Raw genomic sequence first — 25,831 nt, 5'->3', positions numbered from 1 at the left:
CGTGCTCCATTTGTTTACACGTTTTGCACCCGCACTCTTGCCATTAACTATGTGCTATCAGATCATTAGAACAGTGTTAGAACGGTTTGAGTATTTATGAAGCAGAAGGTATTTTCATGGATGAAAGTTCACTGAAGGAGAAACTCAGCTTTCACTGCATTGTGAAGTATTTTCTCTTCGCTACTAACACCGTCTTGTGGGTTAGTTTATTTGCAAAGTAGTCGGCAGAGTTCATAGAATTTAATTAACAGTTCAGTTTTCATGCAGCTTCTACTTCACTCGAAGTTGTTAAAGGTTTTTTCTACACTGCCAGAGACTTTGAAGGTGTAACTCAGAGTTCAACTTGTTGATGTAAGTTAAGGGAAATGATCCACTAAGCAACATTAAGAACCGGTCCTGAAAAGCTAGCCAATTTTGAATTTTTTTGTTGCATGGCGTTGTTCACACTCAAGATCGAGGTATCGATTGCTTTGAAGTTCACAAGGTTAATATGTCTAGAAATCAAATGAATTAATGGTTTTTGGTTAGGCACGCCACCACTATTCCTCACGTATGGCTTGAGGCCAGTCAAGCCACTGAGACTTTGGAGAAACCGGCCTTTGGGAGCCATTGCACTTCGGGGGATCAGGAAGTGATGGGGAAACTTTTGTGTAGTTTGTTCGAAACATTCACTGTTTAAAACATTTATTATCTAGATTGTCAGCATAGTACTCGTTGCAGTGGGAGCCTGGGCTCATGATGAGAAGAAGGAGTATAGTGACCTTGACAGCCTGGCCTTTGACCCTTCAGTTCTACTTATTGTTGTTGGCTGTCTGATGTTTGTAGTGACATTCTGTGGTTGTGTTGGAGCTCTCAGGGAAAATAAGATCTTGCTGCAAGTAGTGAGTGAAGTTCCACATAGTTCTATCCTGTCAATGAAATTCTGAACAAATCTAAATGAGCTCGCTAAGCTCACTTTTCTCTGATTACTTTTATTAGTTATTTTCTGACACCTGAGAAAGTATTGCCAGTTTACATATGGAAGTTATTAAGCTATGCACAAGTAAAATCCTTGGTACATTGAAAGACCCACTTGTTTATCCCATCCCAGTGATATATTTGACATAGATAGTTGATGTGCACACAGTCACTAAGCTGTTATGTTCTCGGGGCTGACTAGTGAAAAAGAGAAACACTGCATACAACTGTATAACTCCAAAGCACATGGTAGCATAAAAGTAACTACAACATACTGCAGGCTCAATATCCATATTCTGTACATTATGTCTGTTTTTCAGGGCTGGTTGTATGTTTGTGATTTTGATTCCCTTTAATTTCTATCTAGTTCATGGGATCTTTGACTGTCATCTTCATTTTGGAACTTGTAACAGGCTTTGTTGCTTTCTTTTTTGTCGACAAGGTACATGTAAGACTAGAGAAGCTCCAAATGTTTGTTAATCGTTGATTACTCTTTCTTTTGTAATGTTGATTTATGCCAAGGGCAGATACACAAGGTGTGGAATTTTTTAAGGAATCATGAGATTCTTAAAAGCTGAACTTTGGAGGGAAAAATATCAAGCTATACAAGATCACAATTTAGAAGTGGGTCGAGGGTTGATTTTGTGTTCATGTATTGAAAGGTAAATCCTGCACTATTGCTGGGGTGGTAAATAGAGGTTTTGTCATATTGCAAGTTCACCCCCTATTGCATTTGCGAGTTTGCCACCTGAAGAAAAAACAAGTTTGCCCCTACCTTAACCAGAATCTTCCAACATGGTTCTTTATGTCAAAACGTATTCTGTTGAAATCCTAATGCATCGTGAAATCTCACTGTGAAACAATAACAAAATATGACCAACATGTGAATTATCAGTTGTATTCACTAATGTGTGACTACTGCACTTTGGATACAAACTGGAGACAGTACAATGCTCTTTATCAAACTTGTTTAGCACTATTTTATGCTGAGTTTTGCAGCAAAGTGAACTCACTTTGCTTCAGGGGGCAAACTGGCAAAGGTGGAAGGGGATGAACTTGCAATAAGGCAAAACCTCCATGAACTGTTGGAGCTTGTTACAGTTTCAGCAGCTTGTAGCAACTAGCAGTGTTGTTGCAGCACTTGGACGGTTGCATCTCCCAAATCATGCCTAAGATTAGTCAGTAAGTACTGTCATTATGTCACAATTACAATCACAGCCTCAATCTACCACACCATTTCAGCCCAGTGATTTATAATTATCTTCAAGTGTTCTCCCTTTGCTCTAATAAGGGTCTAATGCTTCTGAAACTCTTTACAGTAGCCAATTTACATTCTCAACTCAGTCGATAAAGCCAAATTATCTTGTAATACCTACCATGTACAAGCACCATAGTTTCTTTAGTGACCTACCTCCCATAATCACCATCCACAGACTCGCAGTAAAGTGAAGGAGGCAACTCATAATGTGATCATGAGATACCGAAATGATCCAGACCTGCAAAATGCTATAGATGGAATACAAAAGGGTCTGAAGTGTTGTGGTGGATTTTCATATCATGACTGGGAGCTGAATGAACATTTCAACTGTTCTGCTAATACTGTTCAGGCATGCGGAGTACCCTTCTCATGCTGCCGTGAGGTGAGCAGCCAAGGCAAAAATCAAGGTTTTTCCCACAGGCACTTCTACAGTAATACTACATTCTCACACAAAATTAAGTATTTTTGATCGAGTTTTTTTTCCTTTCTTCTGATTGACCATTTTAATTACTTTGGTTTTATGAAACTCATTTGAAAAGGGCCCTGTCACTGGTAATCAATTAGAACTCAATTGTAAGTTTATACATGCAACTGGGCTGGGAGTTTGGGAAAACCTGGCTGACCAAGTCGGGTTAGGTTTATATTTGATTAGTCGAGAGCTTGAGGTGAGTTTTCACAGAGCAGATGTTATTAGGCAGAAGCAGTGCAATCCTGGTTTACTTTAGTTTCTGCATAGAACTCACTCTGACTGGTTATGTGCCAGTAGACGTGACAAAAATGTCAATTTTTCACTACCATTAAATGAAACATGCCCAGTTTGTTTCTTAACACCACATTACTTGATTGTAACTGTAATACTGTGTTATTGTTTATTGATGAACAGGATCAGATCAATACACACTGTGGATTTGCAGTTAGAAAGGAAAAACTTGTAAGTGCCGGCAATCTGGTAAATCTAGAGTTGTAGGGAGCTCATGGCATAGTTGCTGTATGTTACCTATGAATAATCTGGATATATCAGCAAAGTTGAAGTGGTAAATTGGCCACTGTAACGATTACAAAAGCTGACGTTTCGAGCGTTAGCCCTTCGTCAGAGTGAATCACCTATGAATACCCAAGTTTATCTGGTTACTTATTCTACATCTGTTTTGCTCACTTAAGTGCAAGGAATCTACAGAGATCTGACCTCTGCTTGAAAATCATAGAGCTTGGAGAAATATACAGGCCCTGATTTATGAATTCAAGAGTTAATTACATATCTTTATAACTATTAAGTACATACCTCATTTCCAATTGGTGCAAATGGTATTATAAACATTGCAAGAATTCTTGTTTATTATCTTACTTGGCTACATGTTTTGTGAACTCGGGTACTATGGTTTGTAAACAAATGGAAATCTCAAGAATTGCAATATATCCTAGCCAATAATTTTAAATCAGTGATCTAATTCTTCATTCAGTAGTACAAAAAAGGGTCCACATAAAAAAACATGTGGCATAACTTGAAGTGTTGCCAAACATACAAATGACTTGATAACAATTGACCAAGAGCAGTCCCTCCTCTTCAGTGAAGTCTGTTGGCAAATAAAAAAAAGCAAAAGGATAAAAGCAACTGATGTTAGCATGCCACATGGAACCCTGGAGGTGAGATGCACAATAAGTAGGATGCTGCAGTTTTCTTCTTTTTCACTGATTTCTTTTGACTTGCACAAGAGACTTTGCTGAAAGGAAAGGGACTGCTCCAGTCTAGGGTAACTTTGAACCTATTTACTTGCAAATGTATGGAACAATTTTTGCTCCTATAAATTTCTTAGGAGACAGAAGCTACTCAGGTGATATACACCAATGGATGTATTGATAGTCTGACAGACTGGATTAATAGCAATCTTCACATTGTGGGAGGTCTTGCATTTGGGTTTGCTGTTGTACAGGTAATTGCAGTGCACTGTGCTTCAACATTTATGAACTGAACATGGCCAACTCATATCTGAAGTTGCAATGAATGTAATTTCTTTTGAGATTTCAATGAACTTTTACCAATTTTCTCGATCAAGTTAATTACATTATTCTTTCTGCTCATTTCAGTTGCTTGGAATTCTGGGTGCCTTTAACATGATCCGGGTTATCGATGAAGTGTTAAAGTCACAGAATACTGAGACTGAGTTGAACTTTACACTATAGGAGAACCACAGGGATTTGCTTTGTTGCATATGAAGGGAAAAGTAGAATACCCACACCACAACTTGGCTAGCCAAACCGATCAATAAAGACTCATGGAAAACCAGCTATATTCTTGCAGTATTTTTGCTGGCATCACACCCCTCAACCAATCAAGAAGCCAGTATGTTACACTGTAGGGGTCATGGTAGGGAGGGGTCCTGTAGAGTTCAATAAATAATGGACTCCCATCAGATGATAAGGTTCAAGTATTTTTTTAACAGAGTACAAAGCTTCAATGTTAAAAACCTTTATTGGATCTTCCAATTGCAAATCAGCATTACAATATCAACCCAAGAATTACATGGACTTGTTTCTACTTTCTTGTTTTGATAATGAAACCTAACTTTGTAGTAAAAAATGTCAACAGAGAAAAGGGAAACATTCAATTATCACTTAGAACTAACACTGACAGTTATTGTCAAAAATCTTTGTACTGAGATGAGTTTCAATCTGAGGTTTTAATTAAGAAATCTGATTAGTTAAAAAGATTGCAATCACTAGGTCCTGTGAAAATTTGTCAAAAATAAGTTGCTAAGCAAATAAATAAATTCCCTATATTAAATAACCATTATTACATAGCTACTGTATCATAACTCAATCAAATATTATTAATAGTTATTAAGTTGAGGACTTTATAAAGTCTTTCTCTATTCTCTGAAAGGAGGTTCATTTTTCAGAGTAGCTTCATATTTATTAAAAATAATGACAAAGAGATATTTGGATGTCATTACTTCTGAAGTTTCGTGCTCTATGTGGAATGACTCTCATGCTTATTATAGTTCCGAACTCAAGAAAATAAAACTTTGCAGTGTATCTTATCCTTTAGGCACCCAAGCAAATTGGATGAAATTCCTGAAATACCAACAAAAAATAGTTCCAGCCATTCCCTAATTATTTCTGTAGTGATTGGTAATAAACAAATAGTAAATGAGTTTAATTTTAACAACTTCAAAATTTCTCTCCAAATTCCTAACACTTTTACACTCACACGCTAACTACCTACAATTATGATTGGATTAAAGTTTTCTTGCTCCATTTATTGAAAGCATGATTTTTATGAACTGCCCTCGGCAACTGATACTTAGCCGTGCAACGGCAATTCAATTCCTCAGAAAAACAGACCTTAAAACAGAAAACACTGTATTGCATGCAGATAACACCACCCAATAGATATGACCGTATCTTAAGGATGGGTTTCAAAAAAGAGCCATAATTGCTACAATGTCATTAAGTTTCTACCAGAGCAATAGGAGTCTTTGACGAACACCGCAAGCAGGGTTAACTATAAAGGATAGCTTGCTTATGCTTTCTACACTGAAGATTCCGTTTCCCCCCCTCCCAATTAGGCTCCACTCTACTCCACCCTGTCTTGCTCAGTTCTGTTGTGTATATATTTTGGCTTGGTACTCCCGTGGAGCTCCACCGTGTCTCTGCCACTCGATCTCAAAGTCACTGACAGTAATCTCAGCCCCTTTGCGCAGCGCCAATCGTGTCTCGTTCAAACTCAGCTCGCACATGTCCAGATCATCCTCCCCTGCGACTAGCAATAAGGCAGGTTTCCCGTGGTGAAGCTCCATTTGGCGCGCAATCCACTGCCCATCAAAGTGTGCAAACCTGAAGGGAAGACACAACACCTGCCTTTTAAGGAGAACATTTTTAATTGGCATTATGCAACACTAGAGAGAACGAACTGTCCCTTCTTTTCGGCGAAGTCCCCCACGCGAGTGAAGAAAGAAACAGTTGATGTCAGCGTACTGCGCTAACATCAAATTTTTTTCAGCTATTTTTTTTCGTTCTTTTTTTTTGTTTGTTTTTGTTTTAACTCGCGCGACGGACTCCGTCGAAAAGAAGGGACACCTCGTACTCTACTAGCATGTCTACCCCTTGCTGTTGATGCTAACCAAGATGCCTTTATCAAAACCAATGGGGGTTTAACAGTGCCCCCAACTGGTACAATCACGATGGACAGATTCAGGGTGATCAGCCAGATGAAGTTAGACTCCTTGTCCGCCAAGTTGGAGGTTGAACATGAGACTGAAAACTTTACCCCAGAAAAAAATTAAATAACACGACACCTAAAACAGTAACCATGAAAACATCAGTGCCAGTCTCTGGTCATCTCTTTGATCCAAGGTTTTTTAAAAATTTTACTTATCGTTCTCTCATAAATCGTTATACAATTGGAAGAAGAACCAAAAGAGCAATAGCTTGTTAAAAAAAAGACTTTATACCATTACACTTACCACCATCCCTGCTGATTGGACCGACGCATAAACGGCACACGGAAATATCTCTGCGGCCTTCGTGGGGGGAGGGCTGGGGAAGAAGTAGCCTGTTGCGGATGACCAGGGCGAGGAGGGAGGGGTGGAGCATTTTCAGCTGAAAGTAAAGTTACATCATTTGGTGATGAGAACCAATTCGCAGATCGTTAGAGTAATTGTCATAAATGGAGTCTGCCAAACTAAGCGTCAAGAGTTCGCACTGCCCGTGGTTTTGACCTTTCTGAGTTCATTCAACCAATCAAAACAGTCATCCGCAATTACCTAAGGGGTTCAACCCTCCACTTACCTGCTGCCATAATATCCTGTGGGGCCCTTTGAGCAGCACCTTCTTGGCCTGTGCCTCGCGCCTTGTTGGTTTTCTTCCACTGGTGATAAACCTTGAGCCGCCGCTGAAACTCCTGCCTGCAGGCCTCCAGAAGCTCAATGTCTGCAATTACCAGAACAGAAAAGAGTCTATTGAAGCGAGTTGTAAAGTGCGCCGATTCTGTTTTGTATATCTACGACTACTCAGCGCTCTTCAACCACCTCTGAAGAGCTCTTTTAGTCTCTAAGTTTTGCGGAAGGCCGATCTTCTTCTTCCTCCGTCACCCCTACCATCCCTACTGTTTCGTTCGCCTTCGCCCCAAGCCTTCGCGCGTTTCATAACTTCTCCCACTCACATAGGAGACGGAAAGGCCTGCCAACTAAGGAGATGTGATAAATATCTTGATGACAAGACTCTTCGATGAGGACTGCTTTCCAGTGCTGGAGCCGACTGCTATCTTGATAGCCTGTTAACTGACTGGGCTTCCTATTCACCCAAACAGGAACAAATTACCGTGCTACTCACCGCAGGACGTGTTAATTGTGTCCCGCAGCTCGGCGTATTTCCAAGAAGATAAGTCGTGTTTCTTTTTCTCTCGCGGTGGCAGCGCTCTGAAAGAAGAAAAAGACTTGAGAGATCGACAAGAATGCTAAAACATCAAGTTTCCCTGAGCGGATGTTAAAATGCCTGAATACGGCGCAAGATGCTGCCCAGGGTCAAAGTCCAAGCCGATGTAACATCACGTGATGATTTTTTTTTTTTTTTTTTTTTTTTTTCAGGACAAGCCGTAGTTCTGAAAGATTTCTTCATACCTCTGAAGTGGTAGCTGGGGAGCCTGCTGCACTTCTGCGTCCAAAGCGTCCGGGTCCTGTGCAAGCCGTAAAGCTAGTTCCCGGTCCATTCGCTCTTGTTTAATCATCGCGCACCTAAAAGTAAACACGATCAACAGAGAACATAAAAAAAGAACACGCGACTCGCTACAAGGAAGCTTCGTCTAATCGGTTTCCAGTAACTGAGAACCAGGTTTTCATATTTCCTTTGTGAAGAATATAGCCCGCTCTACCCATCTTAAATGTTCACGCAACTTTTTTAAAGCTTTCCATCAAAATTGAACCAGTAACTGACCTCCGTTGTTCGTCCTCCCTAGCCTTCTGTTCTTCTGCAGCTTTTAAAGCCTACAAATGAATACAAGAAACGAATATAACTCAACACTATCCTTAAGCACTCACTGACCTGCTGGGTTCAATTCCCAAAGAAACATACTCAAACATACTTATTTGAAGGAAGTGAGAGGTAGGTACATGCGCATAAGTCATACAGCCTGTCTTTCTGTGGTATTCATCTTTATTTCCGTTTGTCTTGTGTTTGTTCTTCACCCTGCTCATCTATCCGTCCGTCTGTCTGTCTGTCTGTCTGTCTGTCTGTCTGTATGTCAGACTGTCCATCAGTCTGTCTGTCTGTCTGTATGCATGCAGGTATGTATAACTTCCCTTAGTAGGTGGTCGACGAACCTCCACTCAAAATTATAAACAGAAATCCTGTAACTTATCTCCAATCAGTCACTTGAAAGTCTTGCCTTTCCCCCAAACAATGTTGATTCAAATAAGTGACCATTTTGTTTTCACCAGGAAACATTTAAATGGGGGAGAGGAGGAGATAAATAAAATTCATAGAAAAAATTAAATAAGTAGTCAAGCGTGCGAGACCTTTGCCGCTCATTGTGGTCTGACCGGCTAATTTAACTGACAGTGACTGAGTTCCCCTTAATCTGTCCATCAATCTGTTCACCTGTAATTGTCTGTCAGCCTCTTCCTTTTCTCTTTTCCTTCTTTCTTCTTCGTCCCTCTTACGTTGTTCTTCCTCTTCCAGTTTCCTTCTCACCTCCATTTCCATTCTCCTGTTTGGAAATGTTTTTAAAAAGTTATATTCGAACCTAACCTAGGGATGCGAACTGCAGCCCTACTCAATCTGTCACTTTACAGGTATGGCAAATGTGATAGGTATTCCCGATCCTACTCACATTTTTCTCTCCTCTTCTTCCTGTTTTCTCTTCCTTTCTTCTTCTTCCCTTCTCTTTCTTTCCAGTTCCATCTGTTCTTGTATTTTTCTTAGTCGTTCTTGTTCTTCTTCGACCTTTTGCTGTTCTACTCGCTGCTCCACATCCTTAAGTTGTTTGTTTAAATTACTGACAAGACCAAAGTAAAGTGCATCGATAGCATCTCGCTTCATCAAATTACCCTGCAGAAAAAAAATTAATTACAGTTTTGAACATAATCAAAGCAAGAAAAAAACGTCGACAAGCTTGAAGTATGCCATTTCCAAGGTTGGCCAAAGCGCGTGGTCAGTGATGTGTAATCAATCAAGTTGATCTTCTCAAATAAATAAATATCCTTACCACAAAAGAGTTTTAAACTGTGCCTTAATCATTTTTAGCTGGTAGAGAATAGTAAATTGTAAAAATAATTTCATCATTGTTTGTGTCGAATCTTGCCGAAAAAAAAAAAAAACAACAACAACTAAAAACAGCCCTAGTGATATAACTTTTACAGCAAGTTTACCTTGACTTTGATCACAGCATCGTCAATGGCTTGTCCGAGTTCCTTCACGTTTTTAGCCAATACGCTTTGGTCTTTCTTCAGAGATCCCACTGATACGAAACATAAAAAAGACCATGCTGAATTTAACACATGTGGTTACTCAATACGCTGGGGGGGGGGGGGGGGGTAGGTCAAGTCTTACAGGCTAAGTGGCAGGACCATAACTGCCTGTTACCCATCCTCGATTTGTGAAGCAAGAAGAAGCTTTTAGTATTTCTACTCCAGCTTGTCCAACCCCCCAGCATTTGATCAGACTCCCCTAACGGTTTTTTAGTTTTCATTTCTACCCCTCAGCAGAGAGAGGCACAGTGAGAGTAAAGAGTCTTGTCCTGGAACACAACACAATGATTTAGCCAGGACTCGGGCCCAGACCTCTCGTTTCTGAGTTCAACGCGTTCACCAAAAGGCCAATACTTTTCCCACAAGTACAACTTTTACGACTTTAAATGAGGCAGCTACGAGTACCCAGAAGCAGAGAATCATTATCTTACCTAGTTTCCCAATATTATCTAGTTGCACCTGTAGTTTTCGAATTTTAATAATGCCTTGATACCTGTAAACAGTTAAAGACTATTAAACATTGAACGTCATACCGTAGAGAATGTGAACAAAGGTAGTAGACAGAGCAGGGAAATGAGGTTTGTAAAACATTCGGGTATTAACACATCTGTCACTATACAAGTAAGTGTATAACACCAGCGATAAATTACAAAATCGCACGGCGCTTGAAGAAACTCTTTATCCTTGAGCCTATTAAGCCTTAAAAGATATTGGCATCCAATTTCTCCATACAGACTCACTGCTGAATCAAACAGTAAGGTTATGAAAATAAAGCAAATGATAACAATTCAAGAAGCTCTTGATTAGTTGACAAATTCTCCTTGTCAGCACCATAAGAAATGCATAGAGAACAGTGTGGAGAATATGTAGACTGACGTTAGGATGTAAAGGGTTAAACTTTCCAAGATGATTGTCAACTGAATAAAAATTTTCATAAAACGATTCAGTAACTGAGGAAATTCCATATGAAGGAAAAGCAACAGCTAAAGCAAAAAAAACCAAACAAACAAAACAAAACAAAACAAAACAAAACAAAACAACTAAATAAAAACAACTAAACAAAAACCCCATATAAACAACCTTCACTAATCCGATAACTTCGTGACTAACTTAAACACTCCTCGACGTAGCACCTACCGAGGTTTGTGGCGACATATTGCCAGAAACATTTTAACATTTTTCTGAATGCGAATGATAGCTGCCGCCCGGAATTCAATCTTCTTCATCACTAAAGATCACAAATGGAGAAGGAATTGGTCATCGAAATATCAATGGTTTCTGGAGCAACCAACCTCAAAATAATTAATAGCAATCATAATTTACAAAGAGCTCGTCAAGATCTATGACCCCCGTCTGTTGAGCCTGCGAACAGGCCCTCGAATTTGGGTTTCACCGTACGACACAGCCGCCAATCATACCACGGCAGCTGCCCATGGAAAAGTGATTGAAACCCTTGCCTAAAACAAACTTCTCCTCAAGTGCCAGGAAAACGCTACTGAGTGACTTCAAGCATTCTAAAATTTCATATCTGACTCCCTTTAAGACAATGAAAGCTCTCCACTTTTCACTTTTCTTTGGTAGAACTAGCCTTAAGGTTATAAGCCACAAATTTTTCCGCCATGAATTTCCCAAACATCGCACGCTACCCAGAGATAATTGATTGGCAAGATAGACAAAACTCAGAACTAATATTAAATCGAAAATATCGACGACGATTAAATGTGGAGTGGACTAACAAAGGGGGAGTTATAAAGTAAGAACTTGGAAGCTTAAACACAAATTCACACTTACACTTAATGACAGACAGTGTTCCCCAGATGGCTCGTCTCCAGCGAGTTCGGATCAACCAAGTAAGAACTTTGGAGATAATATTCTTTAGGCTCTCGGGGTCTGAATGCATAATCTCGTCAAACTCTGCAAACTAGAGATGAGAGAAAAAGGAACGATGTTTTTTAAAAACATTCATCACAAATCATAGGGACGAAGGAAAACTCGAGTTCCCTGCGGACATTCCATTCTCAAGCGGTTCGTAAATTGTGGCTAAGTTCTACCGCTGGGTTACAGGGAACTCGATGGTGAGCTACGTTATAAACTAAGATCACATACAGCAAGCTTCCATGCGGCATTGTACTGTGATAAGTCGTGCTAAAGCTTCTAATGTGTCGATAGAGAAAGAAATATGGTGGAAAGGGTTGACATAGCTATACATGCAAGTATTACAGTTGCCATCTGTAGCTCAAGGAAACCGACGTTTATCGATTATCCAGATACACCGCCAAAAGGAATTGACTCCAGTTTGTTTTTTTTTTTTTTTGCTTTTGTGTTTGTTTGTTGTGTTTGTTTGTTTTTTTTTTGTATTGTACTCTTTTGCTTTTTTGTGTCTTTCAATTATCGCTATCAAAACCTTAGTCTGCAGCGCGAGTTGTAAGATGTGGTTATTTTTGCACACTGCTAGAAATCTGCACAAATGCATTGCTGTTGTGAGAAATACACCACAGTGAAAAGGTACAATGTTGTCAAAATTACACCTTTTTTTTTTACCTTGCCAGGGCGAAAAAAGATCTTAGAAAGGCCAAACTTGTAATCCTTGTCATCCATGCCAAGGGCATGAAACAAAGCCTATAAACAAACAAACCAAGAAATCGTAAAACATTAGAACAGAGTGTGTATGTATACATTTATGAACATAGTGTTTTCGAAAACCCCAACTAGCAAGAGGCAGATCAGTTGGCTAAGTGTATGCAAAAGTGCAGCAAAGGAGTTGAAATCGGGACAACCGAGAATAAATCCAGAGCACTACTTGAGCACAGGCCTTTAGTTTACTTGAGTGTCAAAAGTTATCCAAGATTGCTTTGGTTTTACTTAGCTACGCCTTGTAATTAGACTAGAAACTTGCGCCACCTTCTCAGCCAATCAGATATGTACTCTTGTTCTGATTGGCCAGTCTGATCACTTTGGTTTGCGTTGCAATGGTGTCACTTCAGATGTTCTTCGTCAGGCTCACGCGTCACCTTACGAAGCATTACGCTCGGCTGTGATTGGCTGGTTTTTAACAGCGGCGATTGACGCATTTCTCTAGAGCAGCCGAGTCAAAATCCAAAAAATACAACTATCAACCCTGTTCATTACCTACCTTGCAGAACATTCTTGGATCAAGTCGGGCAAGTCGAGGTGGTAAGTAGTCTTTGTACCTAAAAAGTGTACAGTAAAAATCATTACAAACATAGGAGGGCTAACGAAGGGCTAACGAAGGACTAACGAAGGACTAACGAAGGACTAACGAAGGACTAACGAAGGGCTAACGAAGGACTAACGCTCGAGAAGTCAGCTCAATCCTTTAACTTCCAAGATCTGATCGTTAATTCTCCCCTCTAGCAGCTATGCTTCTTCCTTGTAAATAAATTGCAAGAATTTGGAGTTAGATCAAGATAACTTCTATCTGATAAGTTTGAGTATTCCCGTTAACTGTTTGGTGGATAACATAAGGATATTACAAGGAGAAGTTATATTTTAATAACTTTTGGGTCTAAATGGGTAAAAAAAAACTTTAGAGTGGCCAATTTACATTATAAACTCAGTTGAAGAGACCAAATTATTTTGTAATAACCCCCACTGACGCAACTGAATTCACTGAAATTATCGGATGGAATCAAGATTCTGGTTCTCGCTATTCTTCGTTCACGACTAAACCATCTCTACTCACATTTGGTAAAGATCTTTGAACGGTGCCCTCGATGGCCAGCCATCTTGCATCAAGTTCAACACTGAAACCATCCCAGCACACTCCAGTTGACTCAAAATTGAACCACCTTCAAAATCCCGCGCGGTCATCTTTCCATTTGGTTTAATGCATCGAATAAAGCTAGCCCCCTAGACAAGTTCAGCAAACAAAAAAATGAACAAACATAATCAACTAAATCAGAAGCATGAGTAGAAGAAGGGAGCATCATTTTTAAGATTCCGCCTTAAGCTTAACTTTTTTCGGGAGGCAACTCAGAAAATAAATTACTCTTCACTCACCGTTTTGTTGAGTTTCTCCATCAGTTGATTCAGTTGTGTCTGTTGATAAATAAATATTCGAGGACTAGCATCAGAAAATTGGTTATTACAATATTTTTGAGGTGCCATTTGTTTTCTGCTCGGAAGGTTTAAAAATACTAAGGACATCTATGGTTGGTGTGATGGACAATCAATAATATAGTTCATTTGCCTTTCGTCTCACCGATCAAATTAAGTCTTAAAAACACATACCAGATCGTCAGTTACATTGTGCCGAAGGACCAGTCATTTTTTTTTTATCGCGGGGGGGGGGGTGAAGGGGGCTGGGATCACGTGCTTTTCAAGGGAAACGGAGGGGGGAATCAGTCGTCACCAAGAAAGAACAAGGGGGCAGCAAAGAAAATTGATGAACTGCCAATATGAGGGTGAGATCATAGGAATATCACAGAGCATTGGGGGGGGGATCAAGTAGATTTTGTCGTGACACAATCAAAATCCCCCGACCTCCTTTCCCTCCCTCCCCCCCCCCCCCCGGCGATAACTATGACCGATCCCTAAGCGCTTTAAAATCAAACGAAACTTGTATCAAATGAGGTGAATCTGTAGTGGTTACCCTGAACTTATTGCCAACGCTGATGAATCCAAGTTTCCTACTGCCTGTCCGAGTGATAGGAGAACCAAACGACAACGAGCCGATGTCGTTTTTCTTGGGTGCCACACCTGGGAACAGACTCTTGAGGAAAGAATCTTTGCTGTCTTGTATCAATTCTTCCAGATCGCTGTGAAGAGCGTCGTTATCCTTCTCTATAAAATCCGACTGAAATGAAATCACAGAGCAAGGATTTCACTAAATAAAAAAAAGGTCGTTCTTGTGCAACGACACAAGAAATATCCGGCCAGAAAGTTTGTAAATAAAGGTAAACTGAACGTTTTTGTTTTATTCGCAGTTTACAAACAACGCTTAATTCATGTAGAAGCTGGCACATATTTTAACCAACCTGATATGTAAGGCAAGATAAAAATTAACTGAAAATCATCAATGATAGAATTTTCAGCACTTGCAACGCAGGTCTTAACGCTTTGTGTTACCATTCACTGACAAAAGAATCACTCTGTAGCTGCCAATGGTAGGTAACTGTAAAAACTTACTAATTTGGATATATCAACAAAGTTGAAATGGTAAATTGGCCACCGTAACGATTACAAAAGCTGACGTTTCGAGCGCTAGCCCTTCGCTCCGACGAAGGGCTAACGCTCGAAACGTCAGCTTTTGTAATCGTTACGGTGGCCAATTTACCATTTCGACTTTGTTGATATATCCAAATTATTTCGTTACCCCCATCGACGCAGCCCCAAACAGTTTCTTTAGAAACTATCAGCCTTTATAAAAACTTACTGTTTGGTAACAGACAGCACCGGCAAAATGTCTAATAAGGAAGCCTTCATCGTCTCGCATTTTCTTGTGGTAAATCAGATGAGATTTTCTGGGGAGCTACACAAGGAAAAGGTATGAACGCTCATTAGTATATTATAGTTTCATATAGTATATTATTAGTGTGTTTTAGTTTCCTTTTAATGCAACAAACCCTCATGAACACAGAACATTAATTTTACAAGGATGTGCTGTATCTAAGAGAGATTTCTACGCTGCATTTAACCCCTTCTTCGTGAAGAAAAAGTGGACATATGGACTTTAAAACAACCTGACATGCCTTTGAACACCATCGGGACGATAACGAGAGAACCGCTCACCCACCCCCCCCCCTCACCCCTCCTGGAACACCCTACCACCTATTCCCCCTGATTTATTCAAATCATACAGCTTTCTAGACTATCAAGATCAACAGAGGCAGTATGGCTGGGTGATTGGCGAGTTGTCTTCTGCTGTTGGACCTGGGTTCGAGTCCTCTGCCCAACCTGAACTTGTTCTTGGTTCCCTGGAGTTCACCTCCTTAGCTGCGCTTTCCAAATAGCCAACTGATCTATCTACAAAGATAAATGAAAGCTAAGGAAATCAGTTGAGAGAATGGATAATTTGATCAGATACCCACCGCCAGCCTAAAGTGGTTCTTGTGTTTTTGGTGAAGTTCTCGTGTGAAGTGTTCTGCAGTGGGTTTAGGCAGCTTGCTCTCCTCGTCCAAAATGTCAATAATTCCCGTCTTTTTTGCTTCAATGAGCGCTGCAATTTGAAGAAACCACCAAGTCATGTGTTTAAAACTTACAATATTTACTCACGTTTCTACGTCATATGCCAGCAATGGACTTTGGAACAGAATTGCAAATTTCTTTATTGCACCATAAAACGTAATCAGCTTCAGTTGTATCCAAGTTTCGTTTGAATTTTTTTCACGCTTGTCTGCTGGGTGTGTCCATGAGCCCGTTTGTCTGTCCGTCTGTCTTAACAGCCAATCGTACCAAGGAAAGTATTACCAGGAGCCAGCGAGACCTCGTAGTAGAAACAAACGAACTGCCTGAAGAGCGGAAACACGCGAGTGACCACGTCGCGATTGGTTTTAGTTTGATTCTGATTAGTGATGAAAATGGTGCAAGTTCTCTACCAATCATATAACGAAATAAAGCAAAACCCCGACAATGCCGTATTTACTTTTGACACTTAAATAAAAATTATTCTAGCAACTCACCAATGCAATCTTGATTGTCCACAAACGTCACAGATTTTACCCCAAGACCTTCTTTATCGTACAACTCTTGCTCCTGTGATTTGAAGCAGTGAAAGCAAATCAGAATTCATTTTACGTTAGAGTAAACCTTTACAGAAAAAACTAATTTACATCTAGTCATCTCTACTTACTTGTTTCAGTATCCTATCATTAAAGAGTTGTTGTAGCTTTTCATTGCAATAGTTGATGCAAAACTGTTCAAAGCTGTTGAATTCGTAGTATTCTGAGGATAAGAAAATATTTGATAAAAAGTATATCAATTCTCAATGTTATGTTTTTGTATGAGGTAGAAAATAAAATGTAAAAAATCTTTGAGCAACAATTACAGAGCACAAACCCTTTCCATACCAAGTGATACTTTCTCATTGTCCAATTTACATTCATATTTGGCACATGTTTGCTAATATTCAAATGAATAATTATTTGTAACACTTCGCCAGTTTTGCTACTGAGCACTTTTTTTTTTTTCTCTTTTTGCACTCTTAAGAACACAGTATGTTTGAATATTAAATGTAATATAAACTGGTGTCTTATAAGGATTTCCAGCCCTGAGAAAAGCCGTAACTGCACACGTGAAAAATTACGATAAATTAGTCACATGTGTTTGATATCTCCAATCAACTGCTAACACGTCGCTCGCCTTTTGCACCACTCTGTCAGGTTGATGAATGAATGGTAAAGCGTTCACCACTCAGGAGATATCGAGTTGAACTCCCCAAGAGAAAGTCTACACCTACGCTTGCCCGTGTATTATTCCCTATTTATCTTAAACCAGACACCTTGGGTATCATAGACTATCACGTAACAAAAGTAAGAAAGATGTGGTCTGTTAAGCTCACCAAAGCCAGCGATGTCCAACACACCAATGTAAGTAAAAGAATTCTTAAAAGGGAAGCACTGATTGACCTGGCCAACAATGTGATCAAACAGTTTGGTGTAGAGAGCTTTTGCCAAAGCATCTCTTGCAGCACAGGCCTGTTCTGGTTTCAGGGGAACTCTGTTTAATTAAAATAAACAACAACAAAAACAAATGGCCCCTGTTAGTCTCACATGGCTGGTTGAACCATTTCCAAGATAAACCCTTTCCCTCATCTGTAGTTTCTGTTACTGAATGATATTTCACTCATGAATGTCTTAGGTATGCATTCTAAAATTTATTATAATAATTCAGGATACTTTCCAGAATCAACTCAAGATTTGCATGATTGTATGCTTTTGGTAATGATTAGATTTCAGTGGCCGGGAGAAATACTTCCAATTACCGAGTACAATTATGACAACTGTGCATTCAAAATTTATTTAGCTTTGACGGTCATAATTTAGTTTGACGGTAGTAAATATCGCCCCAGCCTTCAACTGAAACAACTGCACCTGACAAAATACTGCTCATGGTGGATAAAGTGAATGGTCAGGTTTGAGGTAATTTTGTCATAATTTGGTGACTTTTTTCTTCAAGTAGTGACAATTGATTTAACTTTTGGTGAAACCAAAAGAAGATTGACAATAAAAGTAAAAGCACCAAGTAAAATTATAATTATGGGTGACAAGTTGACCAGGCTCCAGTTGTTCAAAGAGCAGATAACGCTGTCCAACGGATAAATCGCTATCCAGCGGATAAGTGTTAACAAAACATACTGCACTATCCACCGGATAGAGATTTATCCAGTGTATAGTGTTATCCATCCTTCGAACAACCGGGGCCAGATGAATGTTAAGATATAGCATTAATTTCATAAGTATTGATATTAATAAATTGTTAGAATAATGTTGTCAAACTAATATTACCTGCGGCAACTGTAAATTTTTCTCTAATTTAGTGTTCATGACAGTTATTATTAAAATCCTGATCTTTTTATAAAAGAACTTTTTTCAGTGGTTTAAGGTTTAAAAATGTTATTAAATCAAATTGGAATGTTACAGCACAATATTCCTCTTCGCTGCTGTCCAGACCTCATGTTTGACCCTCCAGCAGACATCATCCTTGTTGTAAGTGACATCTTCAGCTCTTCAGATGACACATCCACCAGCTTAGCAGCAGTATTCAGTGAGTTTGTACTTTTAGGTGATACTACAGAGCCACCTTAGAAAAAAAGAAAACTCTCTAGAAAGGAATATTTCCTAAAGAGAAAAGTTCACATACCCTGGTGTTAATTATTATAATGCAAATCATCTAAAGTGTAATGCTATCAACCAGTGCCTTTGGGAGGGACAAGTTTACAATCACTGCAATCTACTTCCTTCTTTTGTAACATTTTGCAAATGAACAATAAGTGGCATGTTATACCTTCAGTGTCTCCACTGTCCTCAAATGAAATATTTCCAACATGAAGCACGGCAGCAACAACTCTGAAGATGTTGGCTTTTTCCTCTTCTGAAAAGCCCACTTTGTTCATGGACTCATCCATTCTACGATAATCTGACGCATCATCAAGACTAGGATCTGTGATTGAACCCTGCTTTAAGTACTAAAACATGAAAAAAAATTCATAATGGTAAATAGCAATCTAGAGAGAAAAATGTTGTTTGTGAACTGAAACACAAAAACTTGAGAAACTGTCAAGGGTTTGTAAAACTGTCCTGTTATTCTCCTAACTCCCCTCAAATTTACAAATGAATGTAAATGATGCCGTGGAAACTCTAAAAAAAAAAATACATATCACCTCTACCATTCACTAGGATTGCCCTGAGAGCTTACAAACACTAAATTTATTATGAAGATAAAATGCTTTGCCCAGCAAAACAACCAAGTGTTCTTGGTCTGGGTTTAAGCACAGACTAAATACCCAGTTAGCCCTTAAAAATCATTGCGGATGTAAGGAGGCAATGTGGCCAAGTGGTCGGCTTGTCGAACTCGCAATCTGCCACTCTCAGATTGGAGTCCTGCCCTGACCACTACCTGGATTTGTTTCATGGTAACTCCAGGTTCAAATCCTGGGCCATGCTTGTAACTAGCCAACTGGTTTGCCTCTGGCCAGTATGGATTCTTAATAATGTTATGTTCAGTTCGAATTATTTGTTTCAGTTGTTTTCTCGGCCCCCACTAGCAGTTGTGAGCTATAAACACTTCCAAGGGTAAATTAAGGGTTTAAGGGTTTTCTTTTTTTTTTTTTTAAGAATGACTAGCATCCTATTTCTCGTCATAGCACCTTTCCTGAAATAAACTTAAAGGCGACGAGAAAGAATCAAATGTTCGCCAATTTAAGAAGCTCTTAATTGTTTGACAGATTCTCTTTGCCTGTTCCATAAGAAATGGTCAACCCTTTCACTCTCAAGATCTCTTTAGTAATTCTCCTTACTGTCTGCTATACAGTTCTTATGATGTTGGTTCAGAGAATTTGGTATTGGATCAACTGATAATCCCCTGATTGATATTTTTCTTTATTCTTATCACTTGTCTGCTTGATATTGTATTGATAATGTTAAGAGAAATTGCTTGGTCACTCATGGGAGTTAAGGACTTGTGCAGAGAATATGTACACTAATGCTATCCTGTTGAGAAACTTTAAGTTACACAATATCACTAATAACTGTAGCAAAATAGTCTGTTCAACATACCAGAAAATCTTCTGCCTTTGAAATGCCGAGCTTTGATTTCATTTGTTGAGGTGCTCCTGAACAAAGCCTGTAAAACACATGGTAGTTCCTCTCCCCTTTACTCTGCTTGCAGATTCGAGATTTCTCCAAAAGATAATGTGAAATGAACCCACCAACAACTGTAACCTGTTGATCACAAAAAAGAAAACAGCTGACTTTTGATCACAGAAAATGGATCAAAAGTTATAATTAAGGAACTGATAGCAGATTTCAAAGGTAACAGTATGACAAAACTAATGATGTTAAAAAGCAAGCAATAACACTTTATGTGAAGACAATAAATCATTTTCTATACATGGATGTATTTTCATTGAGCTGAAAGCTACATTCCCTCTATAAATGATAATAATAATACAATTACTTAAATCTATAGCACCTAATCCTAAAGTTCTAGGCCCTTTACAGAAGTCTACTGATAACAGTATTATTACATTTTTCCCTTTTACTTATCATATGAAATTATAACAGTCAAAACTCTCAAAATAAAATATTACAGTTACAAAACTGTAAGAAAATTTATTTAAAATAAAACTAAATGTGGTTTTGTACTACCAGAGGAATTATAGAGGAAGTGGGAGGTGGGGGGAGAGAAGAGAATTCTGGCACTCACACCTCCATGATACTTCAAACACATTTCTTTAAGTCAGTTCTAATCAACAGTTTTTAAAAACAAACCTTCTCATTGAAGTGAACTTCAACATACTTTCCAAATCGACTGCTGTTGATGTTTCGCATTGTTTTAGCATTTCCAAAGGATTCAAGTAAGGGGTTAGCTGTTGGGGCAAGGAACAGAAAATCTCAGAAGATACTGATTTCACCAATTTAGCAATTTTGATCACCAGTCAAAACTATAACAAAATTCTCTAACATGATTGGTTCTCACTAGTCTAATTTGAGTACTAATTGGAAAGGGCACGTATCATGCTTGTAATTGGACCATGCAATTGGACAGTGTAAATATCACATCTGCACACTTTTGCCACACATTTTCTTGAGTTAACTGTCGTTTTTGATGTAAAGGTCTCACCGATGACTATAGTTTGTTTCTCTTACTTTTGTCAAAGTTTAAAGTATTTGCGTCACCCAGTTCAGTCCATAATCGTACTGGTAATTAACAAATCCCTCAATTGTTAATCTCTTGTATAATTATAGACCAAATTGGAATCCACTCGGTCATATCACTATTACTAAGCAGTTGTGTCAAACTTAAATTAATTGGTCACATACAGATTTTTGAAAGTTTTACCTTCAATAATCCTCTGCTCAATGCGACCTTGATCACCAGATCCCCAAGACTCAGTCAGATATCTGTGAAATGTGAAACAACACATTTATCAGTATTGTTATCAAACGTAACCTCCATTTGTGCTAAATTACCTTTGGGCATACATCTGACAGTGTAATTAAAAATGACTATAGTGCAGTATCAACAACTTTGAAACACTCAGTACCTTAAAATATACTTGGTTGATTCTGTCTTTCCTGCACCACTTTCACCTGAACAAATAATTATTCAGTGACACATGTATACAGAGTGGCTAGTGTTTTGAGTATCATATTAAAAAGTACATGATTATTTACCAAATCCCAACATTGGCTAAAATGTTCTGCCAGCTTATAGTACATTGAATATTCAAGATATAGTGGAAACTCACCACTAACAATCAGAGATTGGCTTTGTTTGTACACTCTCATATCTCTGTAAGCCTTGTCAGCTGAAAATCAAGATCATGATAACTTTTAAATTGCATTGATTTCTTTGATCTGAAAAATACCTACATAAAGACTAAAGGGAGGTTAAACCTTAAATCCCTATTAAGTGCGACTAGCATCTAATTTGTCCTTATAACAACACCCCTGAATCAAAGGCACAGTACACCCTGCAACTGATTTATGAACACAAAACTTTCCAAAACAATACTTTATTTTACACTCACCAATAGCAAACACATGAGGTGGCAAAACCCCCAGTGACTTTCCATGATATTCTTTGATTCTTTCCTTTGAGTAGAGTTCTTTAATTTCATGATATGGGTTAACAGCAAGTAGAATATTGGCCACGTAAGTCTGCAGAGTAACAGGATGATGTTTGCTTTTTGATAGAGCTGAATTTAAGTCCCAAACTGATTAAAATTGATTATTTATAGCAAACAGAGATTACAGCGTGGTTCCTTTCTGGTGGCCAAGGGGTACTGGTGTAAACACACCCACATCACACGATTCAGTTACAATAGACTCAATTTCAAAATAACTCTACAGCAATTTTTTTAACATGTTATATTTATGCTACTTATACCCCATTCACACCAGAAAACTTGTTTAGTTAAACCAGGTTTAACTAAATAAAAATCAGAAGCAGAGAACTGAAAAACTAAATTTTCCACGAGATTCAAGCAATTGCTAAATTGTATTTTCAATGTGCCACATTTGAAGTCAACCAAATATTGATTTGAGCAGCTTCTATGGAGCTGTTGTGTTAAACCATGTTTAACAAAACAGCTTTAAAGCATGTTTAGGCTTTGGTGTGAATGGGGTATTAGTTTCACATCTCCCTGCCTCAACTGCATCTTCAGAATTCAATAAAACTTTTGGTTATCATTGAGGCAACAAGGACCCGAGACTAGAAAATGTGTTTCTACAATCTTGGGATAATGAATATTAATGTCAAATCAATTGTTACTTGGAAACTTGTTCAAGGATGCAGAGTGCAACACAATAATAATAATAACAATAATAAGAATAATTTTCACTGCTAATCGCCATCGCAAAGTACAGCAACGACGCAGCTCAACAAGGTCGAACCGAAAGCTTACAATGGCGCCTCTGGCAGCCACTATACAGTCCATGTGTGATCTTGGAGCACAGCTTACAGCCTGCTGGAACCAGCTGTATGTTGGTTTTTGGTGAGGGAGGAAAACCAGAGAACCTGGAGAAAAACCCTTGAAGCAGAGAAGAGAACCAACACAAACTCAACCCACTTATGGCATCGGGTCCGGGAATCGAACCCGGGCCACATTGGTGGGAGGCAAGTGCTCTCCCACTATGCCATCCCTGCTTCCAATCACAGAACTATAAATCATTATAATCACAATAGAAATATAAAACCATATAAATAGGGTCAAAATTCACCAATAACAAGTTAAGGAAGCGATCTTATGTTTCTTTATGGTTTTACAATGAAATGTTTTGCAAGATGCTCCAAAAACTCTACAGTCTCCCAAATGTTCTATTGATGTATTCAGTGATCATAATCATTATTTCAAGCTATGTAATCATGTTTTAAGCTTTTTTGTCAGGACAAAGAGAAACTGTCTGTTTTAAGCACTTGTATTGGCAAAAGTTGATAAATAAGTCTCTAATATGTTAAGAGAACATACATATATTTTGTCTTTTTGGTATCTAATTTTCAAGTTGTGCAACAAGGTAGCTTCATTGAGGAACATCAAAGAGCCTGCAAAAAATTTAGAAAATAAAAATATCTTCAACATATCAGGTATACCCATTTATTAACAAGAGTTTGGACTGGCAGATATTTTGTACTTAGTTTCCATAACACAAAGCAGGTTAAAGTATGTGTTACTTACATTGAAGATTACAATGATCTCGTAATGGTTTCTACTTACTCCTGTCACTGTTTCTCTCCCCCCCCCCCCAACCCTAACTCCCCTTCTCCCTTCTTTTAAAATCTCAGAGTCTAACACTAGTTCACTGCTAGGTATTTAAGGGCTAATTCCCTGTATATGGCTGCTGTTGTATTCAGAATATTTTCCAAAAACAAAGCATGACAAGAGTCCTGGTATCAAATTCAGGCAGGGTTTAGAGTGCTAACCTCGAGCCATGCTTTCTATGTTCCCCATGTCATTAGACATACATTTATGTTTCTACTTTGGTTAACTGGAAGGCTTGCCATGCATTAAGATTGCCCCAACCAGGGTGCCCTTTCCCATGGTCCACACAGAATGAAAATCAAAGCTCTTTGGTTATAAAAACTTGTAGTTCCATTGTACAAAAAAATGTAATGAAAATGAAATTTGGCTCAGTTTCATCACATCACAAACCTACAACAGCAATAAAAACATGACTAAGCTCTTAAATCGCAATGCCATAAAATATTCAAGAAAATTGACTGAAAACAATAGTTAACAATAGCAATAAAGTGTAGCAAGGTTTGCTTAGCTATGATCCGCAACAACTAAGTTAATTTCTAGAACTTCTATTTTTCTTTCGCTTTTTTTTTTGTTTCCCTGTGTCTTATGATGGAGTAATGTGTGGTTTTGCTATTTCTTTCAATTTTACCCACTTACCTAGCAAGTGGTCAGAGTCCTATGAATTGTTTACTGCGGAAATATTCTTTAAACTTTAAATTCTAGCAATTTCAACTCATCCTACAACTAAGCGTTAGAGATTAACATAGTTGAAAACGCAGGCAGCGCACATTAAATTGGAATTTTCTGATGCAAATACTGAATTACGAAAGGAAAATTTAATTTCACTGAAAACATAGGGTAAAACATCTGCCTGAAAGTTGCGAAATTGTGATAACAAACTCACTCGCACCTTAAGATTGTGAAAATTTTATATGCCAACACACACTTTAAACTAACGGAAAAATTATTTCAAAATCGATAAACTATTTCGACTTAAACGCTCTACACTTAAAATGTAAACCCGATTTCCCATCACCGGGTTGATTCCTTAAAACTGACACCCTGGAGTTCATGAAAATAAACTTACAGTTGTCCTCAAAATCTCTTGTGTTATCCTTCTCAGATGGGAATACTCTGTCGTATGGAGCCGTTACAACCTACAAGAAAATTCAAAATATATTTTTCTTCTAATGATTTTAAACAGAAAGCATGGTTCTTCGCGGAACGTGCAAAACAATGCGTAGTCACTTGTCAACTATACAAACCTTTCCTCTTTCTCCGTCCACCTCAACACTGATCGTGTCCGATCCCAAATCGACAATTTCGCCCAAACGAAATCCATGTTCGTTGTCGGGGACCCAGACCTTTTTTCCACCATCCATAGCATAAGATAAAGTTTAAAACCCGAAATACATACGAAAATATCTAAACGGAAGTATTCTAACAACTCCACCGAAGAGCTTTACCACCAACCAAGCGACTTTATTTTTTGCCGGGTCGCTTCTGTGGTCACGTGGAAAACCATATGACGTCATAGCAACAAGGACTTACCTTTCCGGTGAAGCGTGGAAATTTCGGCTTCAGTTTCTTGGTACAATACAAAAAAAACAAATTGATTTTAACATGTCTATTAAAAGAGAGATGAGTAAGAAAAATCAAGGACAAAATTAGCCTTTGTTAATGTTTTTATCAGCTGTTTTGAAACATGTATGGAAGGTTTGACAAACGGAAAGAATGTTTATTTGATATACGAGAAGCTTCTTTCTTTTTTTAATATGAAAGGGAGCTCAGGAATGTTTTGTTGAATTACATAACTCTGAGAGATGAGGGGATTCTAAAGAAAATTACAATAGAACTTATAAGAATGCAAACGCACGTAGAAGACGTGACGTCACGACTGATCACAGATGAGGGAGAAGTCCGTAGCTACCTTGCCAGTTTTTTGTGCGCCTTGAGGTGAGAAAACAAGCGGCAAGGCGTCGTTGTGCGCGTTCGCAGCTCCACGCGCAGGCTACGGTTAGTTCGTTGCGTGAGACAGAAGTTTGCCCCTTTTCAAGCAATATAAAATTGCTTGACGTCGACTTTCGGCCATTTAGAAATTCTACCCTGATCAAGGCCGTTCGATTAATATACTTTGTCTCGCCCAGTTGGCCAATAGAGCATGAATGTGGGAAAGTTGATTAATGATGTCATAGCCGCTAAAAGACGAATAACATCAAAAACAACTGATTT

At 38.6% G+C, this 25,831-nt stretch overlaps 2 protein-coding genes across 2 annotated transcripts; one reads left to right on the top strand and one right to left on the bottom strand.

The window, feature by feature from the left end:
* The first annotated feature begins 17 nt into the window (after positions 1-17).
* Positions 18-5,147, top strand: LOC111328633 (tetraspanin-33). The gene is made up of 7 exons (XM_022933115.2): positions 18-200; positions 696-881; positions 1,325-1,399; positions 2,391-2,597; positions 3,099-3,146; positions 4,030-4,146; positions 4,301-5,147. Exons 1-7 carry the CDS (start codon positions 117-119, stop codon positions 4,394-4,396), a joined length of 813 nt encoding a protein of 270 aa, XP_022788850.1. The 5' UTR covers positions 18-116; the 3' UTR covers positions 4,397-5,147.
* On the bottom strand, positions 4,667-25,115 carry LOC111328625 (unconventional myosin-VI). The gene is made up of 33 exons (XM_022933102.2): positions 24,865-25,115; positions 24,687-24,756; positions 23,330-23,403; positions 21,890-22,019; positions 21,608-21,667; positions 21,404-21,449; positions 21,199-21,260; positions 20,628-20,725; positions 19,914-20,078; positions 18,643-18,823; positions 18,309-18,438; positions 17,198-17,355; positions 16,490-16,581; positions 16,320-16,392; positions 15,729-15,856; positions 15,074-15,169; positions 14,291-14,494; positions 13,699-13,737; positions 13,382-13,548; positions 12,812-12,869; positions 12,220-12,297; positions 11,470-11,599; positions 10,816-10,906; positions 10,110-10,171; positions 9,580-9,668; positions 9,042-9,259; positions 8,810-8,918; positions 8,147-8,196; positions 7,834-7,947; positions 7,547-7,632; positions 7,004-7,144; positions 6,679-6,814; positions 4,667-6,049 (listed from the first exon to the last, which is right to left on the bottom strand). The coding sequence occupies exons 1-33, from the start codon at positions 24,979-24,981 to the stop codon at positions 5,809-5,811; spliced, it is 3,693 nt and encodes a 1,230-aa protein (XP_022788837.2). The 5' UTR covers positions 24,982-25,115; the 3' UTR covers positions 4,667-5,808.
* Positions 25,116-25,831: the final 716 nt, after the last annotated feature.

The sequence above is a fragment of the Stylophora pistillata genome, chromosome 8 (assembly GCF_964205215.1).
Source record: "Stylophora pistillata chromosome 8, jaStyPist1.2, whole genome shotgun sequence".
NCBI lineage: Eukaryota > Metazoa > Cnidaria > Anthozoa > Scleractinia > Pocilloporidae > Stylophora > Stylophora pistillata.
Note: the sequence above shows the minus strand (reverse complement) of the source record. Positions and strands in the feature narration are given on the sequence as shown.